This window comes from Doryrhamphus excisus, linkage group LG19 (assembly GCF_037039965.1).
Source record: "Doryrhamphus excisus strain RoL-2023G ecotype Guam linkage group LG19, RoL_Dexc_Guam_v1.1, whole genome shotgun sequence".
NCBI classification, from domain to species: domain Eukaryota; kingdom Metazoa; phylum Chordata; class Actinopteri; order Syngnathiformes; family Syngnathidae; genus Doryrhamphus; species Doryrhamphus excisus.
Genome location: NC_136375.1, coordinates 3,519,431 through 3,529,639, shown reverse-complemented (window position 1 = coordinate 3,529,639; position 10,209 = coordinate 3,519,431). Strand labels below are relative to the sequence as shown.

General features: G+C 47.0%; 1 protein-coding gene and 1 long non-coding RNA gene across 2 annotated transcripts; both read right to left on the bottom strand.

Moving 5' to 3' along the window:
• Window positions 1–816: 816 nt before the first annotated feature.
• LOC131103799 (uncharacterized) lies at window positions 817–6,248 on the bottom strand. The gene is made up of 9 exons (XM_078799239.1): window positions 5,971–6,248; window positions 5,646–5,782; window positions 5,440–5,533; window positions 4,963–5,042; window positions 4,458–4,627; window positions 4,077–4,204; window positions 3,693–3,968; window positions 2,149–2,524; window positions 817–875 (listed from the first exon to the last, which is right to left on the bottom strand). Exons 1-9 carry the CDS (start codon window positions 6,133–6,135, stop codon window positions 817–819), a joined length of 1,485 nt encoding a protein of 494 aa, XP_078655365.1. The 5' UTR covers window positions 6,136–6,248.
• A 55-nt stretch (window positions 6,249–6,303) lies between these two features.
• LOC131128672 (uncharacterized) lies at window positions 6,304–8,085 on the bottom strand. The gene is made up of 3 exons (XR_013630350.1): window positions 7,861–8,085; window positions 6,658–6,746; window positions 6,304–6,432 (listed from the first exon to the last, which is right to left on the bottom strand). It is a non-coding gene; the product is annotated as an uncharacterized LOC131128672 (long non-coding RNA).
• Between the last annotated feature and the right edge of the window lie 2,124 nt (window positions 8,086–10,209).

The window sequence follows — 10,209 nt, the reverse complement described above, 5'->3', positions numbered from 1 at the left end:
CACACAAATTAATATTAATTAAAGAGGAATTAAAAATTGGGGGAAAATTCCTTAACGTAAAATATATAGCACCTAATTTATGTATACCCTTTTTAGAGCCCAAAGGATTTGCAGTTTCAAATTCGTCATAAAACAGCTGAATCTGTAAGGCACCTTTTTTCAATAGAAAACAGGAGACTTTCTTTATAATAGTTAGCATCCCTTAAGTCTGCATACACTCTGTCACAGTACGGCATGTCTTTGTTGCGGTGCGACCCCAGGATGCAGAGAGCAGGACCAATTGCAGGTAAATTATATTTATTTTGTGCTATAATTGTAGCAGCAGAAAAAAGGCAACTCAGACAGCAGAAGGACAAACTAACAATCATCCCACCCAGGGAGACGCACACACCTGAACTAAATAGATGCACAAATTAGGGACAATTGTGGGTAACTAAGGCAGACAAGGCAAAAGAGGAAGTCCAACACAAAAAGAGTTCAAAATGGAAACCAAAACCTAGACCGGGAACTCAAACATAAACTGTCACGTGCAAACCCACACAGGGCGTGATAGTACACCCCCCTCAAGGACGGATCCCAGACGTCCGAAACAGTTCAGAGGGAAGGGTGGTGGGGGGACTGGAGGTGGGTCGCCGACGGGACCCTTCAGGGGGCCGGCCGGGGCGGCAGGCCCGGCGGAGCCAGTAAGACCCCTCCACGTGACGGAGGGAATGGTTGGGTCGGTAAACACCCTCCGGGGGGCGCCCTCGACCAAGAGCAAGGTAGGCATCCTCAGGGGGGCGCCCTGGGTGTAGAACCTGGGCTCCGGCAGGAAGTCTAGAAGCAACAGGCGTCCGGCCCTGACGCGGAGACGGCGAAGAAGCAGGCGTCCAGCCCTGACGCAGAGACGGCGAAGAAGCAGGCATCCGGCCCTGACGCAGAGATGGCGAAGAAGCAGGCGTCCGGCCCTGATGCGGAGATGGCGAAGAAGCAGGCGTCCGGCCCTGACGCGAAGACGGCGAAGAAGCAGGCGTCCGGCCCTGACGCGGAGACGGCGAAGAAGCAGGCGTCCGGCCCTGACGCGGAGACGGCGAAGAAGCAGGCGTCCGGCCCTGACGCGGAGACGGCGAAGAAGCAGGCGTCCGGCCCTGACGTGGAGACGGCGAAGAAGCAGGCGTCCGGCCCTGACGCGGAGACGGCGAAGAAGCAGGCATCCGGCCCTGATGCGGAGACGGCAAAAAAGGAGACGTCCGGCCCTGACGCGGCGACGGCGAAGCAGCAGGCGTCCGGCCCTAATGCGGCGACGGCGAAGCAGCAGGTGTCGTCCATGCCAGAGCCTCTCCATCTGCTCCAGCAAGCCCTGCTCCTCGTCTTGCAGGTGGAGTGGGCTGTGCCTCCTCACTCCCCCAGCAGGTTGCGCCATCCTCCCTTTCCAATGGCGGGCTGGGCTGTGCTTCCAGCATAGCCCAGCAGGTGGTACTAGCCCCCCCTCTCGAAGGCGGATCCCAGACACCGTCATCAGAGGGAGCCGAAACCAGGGAAGGGAGGAGGGAGGCTTGGAGGAGGGTCACTGGCTCCTCTAGGTCAGCAGTCCCGGCCGCAGCCACTTGTTTGGGCTTGAAGCTGCGTGGCTTGGGCACGGGCGGGATCAGGGACGCCACACAGCTTGGCATGGGTGCCGGGTCTTGAGAACCCCTGGGGCTGCGCGGCTTGGGCACAGGCGGAATCCGGGACGCCACGCAGCTTGGCACGGGAGCCGGGTCTTGGGAACCCCAGGGGCTGCGCGGCTTGGGCACAGGCGGAATCCGAGATGCCACGCAGCTTGGCACGAGAGCCGGGTCTTGGGAACCCCAGGGGCTGCGCGGCTTGGGCACTGGAGGAATCTGAGAGGCCACGCAGCTTGGCACGGGAGCCGGGTCTTGGAAACCCCTGGGGCTGCGTGGCTTGGGAACTGAGGAATCTGTGACGCCACGCAGCTTGGCACGGGAGCCGGGTCCTGGAAACACCTGGGGCTGCGTGGCTTGGGCTTGGGCACTGGAGGAAACTGAGACGCCACGCAGCTTGGCACGGGAGCCGGGTCTTGGAAACCCCTGGGGCTGCGTGGCTTGGGCACTGGAGGAATCTGAGAGGCCACGCAGCTTGGCACGGGAGCCGGGTCTTGCAAAACACCTGGGGCCTGAGGAATCCGGGGCCCCCACACCATAGTATCCAGTTCCTCTGGGGTGTACCTTGCACATTCCTGCTCCATCGCCTTAAAGAACTGCCGGGTCCATTCGTCGAGCTCCGCGAGATCGTCGTCGGGTTCATCGAAGCCGGCAGAGCATGAGGGCGGGTGCACCTTAGCTTGGCGTGGAGGGGGGGACGAGCTTGGCTTCGCTCTGTGGCGCCGCGGCTTGCGTCGGCGTCGCGGAGGGTTTGGAGTGCCGTCGGTGGGTCCGGGATACAGCCACGCCGTGGAAACGAACGTGTCATCCGGACCGCGCACCAAGTCCTCCATCTCCCATGGCGGTATCGCCATCGCCTCGTCCTCCATGGCCTTGAGGAGCTGCCAGGTCGTCGTCACATGGTGGGATCATTCTGTCACGGTACGGCTTGTATGTCTTTGTTGCGGTGCGACCCCAGGATGCAGAGAGCAGGACCAATTGCAGGTAAATTATATTTATTTTGTGCTATAATTGTAGCAACAGGAAAAAGGCAACTCAGACAGCAGAAGGACAAACTAACAATCATCCCACCCAGGGAGACGCACACACCTGAACTAAATAGATGCACAAATTAGGGACAGGTGTGGGTAACTAAGGCAGACAAGGCAAAAGAGGAAGTCCAACACAAAAAGAGTTCAAAATGGAAACCAAAACCTAGACCGGGAACTCAAACTGTCACGTGCAAACCCACACAGGGCGTGACACACTCCTTCCTTTGGTATTAGTATGGGCTTGAACATGTTTGCAATTTCTGGGTTTTGAACAATTGTCTTCAATGTTTCCAAAATGGGAACATATGCAAACTTATCAGTTACAATGACCTGGTCAAATGTCCCAGTAGTTTTGTTTCTTCTGCTGTCAAATCTTGTGCCAAGCACTTTTTGAACAGGTTCAACATTTCCCCATTTCTCTGCAAAGTATTTTTGTTGTTTAGTTTCTGAATTTAAGGGTGTGAATGGGTTTTCAAACTTTTTAAAGGTTTGGTCTAATTTGTCCTTACCGTCTGTGTCCTGTGGAGATAAACACTGCATAGCTGCATCTTTTGCCTGACTATGAATCTCAAAAAACACTTCCTCCATAGATGAGACAAAACTATTTACAGTAGACTGACTTAACCCAGCTGCCTTAAGTTGTGCGACAGCAGTGGCACACATATCCAGACTACTCCTATTAGACTTTCTTGACTGTTCAAATGTTATGGCTGTCTCATTTACATTAACTGTCACTGCCTCTTCTTCCCTGTTTAATTGAACATCGGTGTCAACCTGTTGTCCAGTATAGTCAGTGTGTTTAGCGTTCAAATGCTTCCTAAAACCAGAAAAAGTACCAAACACGCGGCCACATCCAGTTTGAACACATTTAAGGCTTAGATTTTTTCCAGGCAGGTAACCATGAACTAATCGTAAATGTCGAACAAGAATGTTTGAACTAGGTAACTCAGCCTGACACACAAAACACTTCATGATGGAAGACAAACGTCAAACACTACAGACGCAACCTCGCCCTAACTTCAGCAACACGAGGACTCTCTTTGACTTTGCCAACATCAATGTTGTACACAGTGGTTTGGATGAACGTGTACATGTTGTGGAGCATGGTGTTGTATGATGTCCCAAACAGTTCATCAAAAGCACCAAGAGAAGAGGGTGACCTGCAAGGCATAGCATTCTTGTCGAGAATGATGAAGAACTGGTGGATTGCATTCTTCCTCACTCCAACAGCCAGGAGATAGGGTTGAGTGCTACTAGTTATGGCATCGATATGCTCTTGGATGCTTCTTCCCGTCTATGGAGAGGAGATTAAAAAAATATATATGGTTGTGATATTATATTAAAATGTTTACATAATATATTAATGTAAAATATACATCATCAATTGGGAAAAAATACAAACCTTCTTGAAGACCACAAGATGCTCCTCAGCCCGGGACGCAGACACCTTTCCTGGCCTCTTCCGACCTAGAGCAGTAGGTGGGATCAAGTGTAGCAGCAGTAAAATTGATGAGAGGTCACTGTCCCAACCTGTAATAACACAAGTTTGATAACACGCTTGAATTGTGGACCACCTATATAATTGAGTGCACTGCAATATCAGCAGCATTTTTATTACAGTATAGAAAAAAGATGGCACTTTAAAATCACCACAAGAAGCTCCTCTATTCTAAAAGTCCTTATGGTTAAGCCAGACACTGTGATTTTGTTCAATATATGGTTCCAGTCAACATTTTGGATGCACTTTCTCATTTAAATGAATATATGCTTGCAAACATCTCACCATAGTCAATATCCACTTCATCCCCATCCTCAGAAGGATCAGCTGCCAGAAGGAGTTCGTTAAGCTCACTGGTGGAGGGAATCGTTCTGCATTGTTGGATGATCTTCTTCTTGAATGTGGTTGGCCACTTCTCCAGAAACTTGCCTGATACATCCTCTCCAAACAAAAATCTTGTTCAACCTGGAGTGGTATGTTTGGTGACAATTTCAGGATTACAGTCAGTCATAGTTAAAAGGTGCAATAGTTGTAAAATATTAATACAATTCCCATCTACTGAAGTGAAAACCATTCAAGTGTCATCACACTGTCAAAATGAGATAATTACCAAGCCTCTGATGTCTTTGAAACGAGGAAAATCAGATAGTATGTTGCTTGACTGCTGTGGGTCAAGGACCATGTTACGCCGATGGACAAATGTCAGCTTCATCTTCTTCCTAACTGTGTCCTCGTCAGCTGAATGTTTCATCAGTGACATTGCTTACTTGCACTCATCTTCACTCAGGACAGTCTCTGGAACGAATTGGGAAACTCGTCTGACAGTTGGTCCTCCTGACATGTCCTCACCAGATGGTCCTTCCGCTGATGCTAAACAATATGGGGATATGATGACAATCACATACATTTCAAAACACTTTTAGTCACTTGGATGTAACTGTACTTGTACAGAAAAAATGTTTATTGGCTGAAAGGCATTGCAACACATACAACAAAGGCACAAACTGATCTTGTGACTATACTGTTCAATACATTATTATAGGATTACCTCCAAATAATGACCGCTTGTCTTTAGCACTGCATCTCTGAATAGTTTTAATTCTCCAGGTCAAGTACCCAGTACCACTGTCTCCATCATAATAATACTCCTTGGACAATGAAAGGATTACAAAAACAGCCACTTTATTAGTGACAAAAGTGGAAAAAAATATGCTCTGGTAGGATTCAAAATATTTTAACGTTATAACAACAATAAGAGTAAACTCACATAGCCATTCTTGGAGAATGGGTCTCTGAGGTAGGGGAACAAGTTCACAATTCCTCTCGCATACATTTCTTTCACCTGTCTGGGTGGAGATGTACTGCAAGAAAAACAATATCATATTCATACTTCCTAGATTTACTTCAGATTTCAAATTACTCTGAAACCTAAATAAGAACACAAGTGCTAACTTAAAACAATAACCAATTCACCCATTCTTCTCCGTCATATCAGCTGCCAGTATGTTCACCATTTTCCTTCTGCTCTCATCTGCCAAGGTCTTAGTTCGGTTGTATTCATTTATTATATATTCTCCACCAGATTTCTTGGTAAGAATGGATTTCACCAGCTTAAATACAAATATCAAACAAAAACAGAAAAAAAATCAGGATTATATCTACTGCAATACAAAGTTAACTTAAATGCTGGATATAATGACTTCAACAAAAGTCCTCAAACAATGCAGTTTAACATCTCCATTTGTACCATTTTAATCTTTGTCCAATAGAAAACATTAGTGTCTGTGTGAAGTCTTACTTGCATAGCCTCTGAATCCAGCCTCTGACACTTTCTGGAAGGGCTGTCTGAAAGGATGATGGTATCCAGTGAGTCCGATGAACCCAGAGATGATAGTTGGGACTCAGGAGAGGCTACCATGGAGACAGATTCTAACCACAATTGGCAACAGGAGAAAGAAGACATGTTACGCAAAGTTGCCCCATAAACCCATTCCTTATCTAATGAAGAACATAAGCTTCACTTGAGAACAAACTAACTTTGTTCGAAATAAAGGTTCACCTTTTGTCACTATTAATATAGATTACAAATTTAACTGGAACAAACCTGTTTCATATATGAAACAGGTTTGTTTGGTGGTTAGCACCCCAGTGGAGGGATCCTTTACTATATCCTCAAAAACATCGTCATCTAATTCAGTCCCTGAACTGTCAACAACTTTGACACCTTCTGTTACAGCTGGGACACCAAATTTGGCAAATGCTAGTAAACAGGAAACAAAACCAGACACAGAATGGTCATGACATTTTTTTTTAATTAGTTTCAAATTAGTTATTTTTAAGCAAAACAAAAAAGAACTTTATGCCTAACATTATATAAAATGAGAGCCCTAATCTCGAGTAAATCACTTTTATATAGCTAAATTCAGTTAATAGCACAATTAAAGCTCCTTGTGCAAACCTCACATTCACAGTATTAAATTCTTACCTGCATTCAAAAAGTCTGACAAATTTGGCTCAGTTACTTATGTCCATATTTTTGGACATCACCAAGTTTCACTTTGAGGAGCATGTTCTCTGCAGAAAGTATACAGCACATAAGCAGGATCAGCACAACGTTATAGAGATAAAAGTTCACATGCTCATTCTTACCATGAACAAAAACAATACAATAAACAGTCTCATGCAGCCAGAGACTCCCCAGTTCTAATTAAATTAAAGAGGGTTTTTATGGAGGAGAATGGTGTGCAACTTTTGATTAAAAAAGGTTTCAAGCCACATGCAGTTGACAGTTGATCAGCTATTTGCAGGAGAGACTAACATTGGCTTAGTCCTTATAGGCAAGAGGACTTGTCTTGCCTAAGGTAAAATCATGTTTCCACCACAAAATAATTTTAACAAATCACATTTCTCTATAAAGCAATCCCAAATGTCTCCTATTTAGACTGAAAACATACTTTACTATGATCAGCCCTGGCCACTTGCTCTACTTTTTCTGACCTGAGGTTGTCAAATATCATAAACTTGAATGGTTTGCCAATAACAACAACTGAAGTAGCGTTACTTTATTTTAAGGCGATTGAGACATTACTGTCAAGTGAAATTTTCCGCCCAACAAGCATTAGACTAAACTACATGACTAGGACTTCGACCTTCTCCTGGTTTTAAGCAGCTATCTTGATTCACAGCCATTTTAATGGACAACAAACATACAATTATTAATTAATTATACAATAAGTAATTATGTAAAACGTACATATTAAATCTTCTGGTTCACTTACTGTTGTACTTTTTCAAATAGCCCGCGCGCGCAACGTAACCTAAGGTGGCTAACGAATCAAGCTATCTTTAGCTAGTTTAGTCGTCTCTCCTCTCAAAATATACACACTGTGGACGATGCACAACATAATCACCATACATCATAATCACCATAACATAATCATATGTTAACCACGTTCACCTTACCTCGTGTCTAGTCTGACGCTTTCTAGTTAGTTAATATTACGTTTAATGACAATGGCATTTTAAGCTAGCATCCACTCGGTCACATTAGCCCTTTTAGAATTCGGTATTTTCAACCGCCAGAAAATAATTGAAGTGCACAGCGAACAACAATATAAATTAATTCTAACATGCTGCTTCAGTTGAAACTCCAAATAATTGGTTTATTAAGTAATTAGCAGAAACTTACCGTACGTACTCTTTCCACTGGGAGAAAATGCCGTCTTGAAAATTCTGACGGTTAGAAATTGAAGAGGAGGTGGGCGGGGCTCTTCAGAGTAAGTCTAACACTGCTCATTTAACGACGGAAATTGACACCAACACTGGGGGGCGCTTTACTCAAGCTGTTGTTGTATTAACTCGGATAGAGTCAATGCACTTTGACACTGCATATTTAACACTGGGGAATTTACTGTGTAGGAGCAAGCTTCTTAGACTCCACTCTCAGGGGAAGGGTCTTGGAGGATAGCCAAACTCTTTGGCCCACTGTATAGACAGGAGCAGGAAATCTTTTACGGTCCGCCGCCACCTTGTAGATATCACACTGCCTTTGAAGGTTCTTGCGAGCCCTTTGCCAAACTCTCTTGATGCGCCCCACCAAGGCCAAGGCGGAGGGAACAACGGAATCCTTGCTGAGCGAGGGGAACAAAAAGGGTTGGTGACCAAATACCACGTGATGCGGAGACACACCGGTGGATGCAGTAGGCAAGGTATTGTGGGCCAATTCCACCCACAAGAGTTGTTTAGCCCATGAGGAGGGGTTTTGAGAGGCGAGGCACCTCAACTTTGTCTCAAGCACTTGGTTGATCCTCTCTGCCTGTCCGGACAGGACGGCTCCCGACTCCAATATCTGATGCATCCACTTCAACCACGAACTGCAGATGGGGATCAGGGATGGCAAGCACAGGAGCTGTGGTGAAACTATCCTTAAGCTTCACAAAAGCTTTTCTCACACTCCAGTCCAGTCCAGTGAAATGGTTTGTGAGGAGACGTGAGAGCATGGAGAGGAGAGGCTCCCGAGCCCTCTGATGGCGTTACGTAAATCCAGCTTGGTGAAAATCTTAGCTCCTTCCAGGAGCTCAGTGGCGGTGGCAATGAGGGGCATGGGATACCGGTTCTTGATGGAGATGTCGTTAAGGCCTCTGTAGTCTATGCATGGCCGAAGGGATTTGTCTTGTTTCTCGACAAAGAAGAAACCCGCACCAGCAGGAGATGAGGAAGGCTTGATAATCCCTGCTGCAAGTGACTCCTGAATGTACTCCTCCATTGCACGACGTTCAGGAGGGGACAAGGAAAAGTCTTCCCCGTGGGGGTGTGGTTCCTGGCAACAGGTCAATCGCACAGTCATGGACCTGGTGGGGGGGTAGTGACTTGGCCTTGACTTTACTGAACACAGCTACTAAAATCATGGTAACACTCTGCAACAGAGGCTAGATTGACCTCCCCTTGTGGTTCCAGCACTGTTTTGGCACTCCCCAAACAGTTACCCTGACAGCCAGACGCCCAAGAGACAATCTGACCAGAAGCCCAATCGAAGTGGGGGTTATGTTGCTTTAACCAAGGATGCCCTAAAATAACTTCATAATCAGAGCTAGAAAATACATGGAGACTTAGTTTTTCTGTGTGACTGTCTGGAAATTAAATCTTGACGGGATGAGTCCTGTCACTAATTTTGCCCAGAGAGCTTCCGTCCACCGCCTTCACCATTAGGGGGTGTCGTAGAGGGCACAGGCGAAGCTTTAGTTTCCTGGTGAGAGAAGTACTAATGAGATTGGCATCAGACCCAGAGTCCACAAATGCTGGTACCATGATAGATGTATGCTGAGAGCAAAATTGGACCAAAGGTTTATAGAGAGCAGGATTGCTGATAATGACATTAAGACTCACCGAGCCGTGTCCCAGGTTGTTTGTTTTGCCCATCTTTACCCCAGATTAGCCACTAGATGTCCCCCTTGACCACAATAAAAGCACCTGCCTTCACTTCGGCGGCGGGTCCTTTCCTCTGTAGACAGTCGGGTTAGTCCCAGTTGCATGGGTTCATCAGCAAAGGGCACAGCAAGTGGCAAGGCGCAGGGGTGGGCCGGACATTATTGACGTGCCCTAGGTTGCCACCCCAGTGTGTGGTGGAATCTCGCCCGCGCGACCTGCTCTCCTCCTCATGATCATGAAGGCGCTTCTCAATCATGACAGCAATGAGTTTATCAATTGTTCCTGGCAGTTTCAGAGGGATCATCTGTCTACGGATGTGCGAAGACAGTCCAAGAAAAAATGCGTCTAACAACGTGGGGGGGTTCCAGTCGCTGTTTGCTGCGAGAGCGCAAACAAACCTGCGGACTGACGGCTCCATTCCGTGGTGGGCCATGCTCCTGCCCTGCCCGTGAGATGGGAGATCACAAAAGCCACCCGGGCATGCTCTGACATGAATGCAGGGGCTGAAGTTCAAAATGGAGTTCACACTTGGTCAAAAAGGGGCATACCCCGACTCACCAGAGAACCACTCCGGCCGTGACAACTGTGGACACGTGGCGGCCGGCAAGGC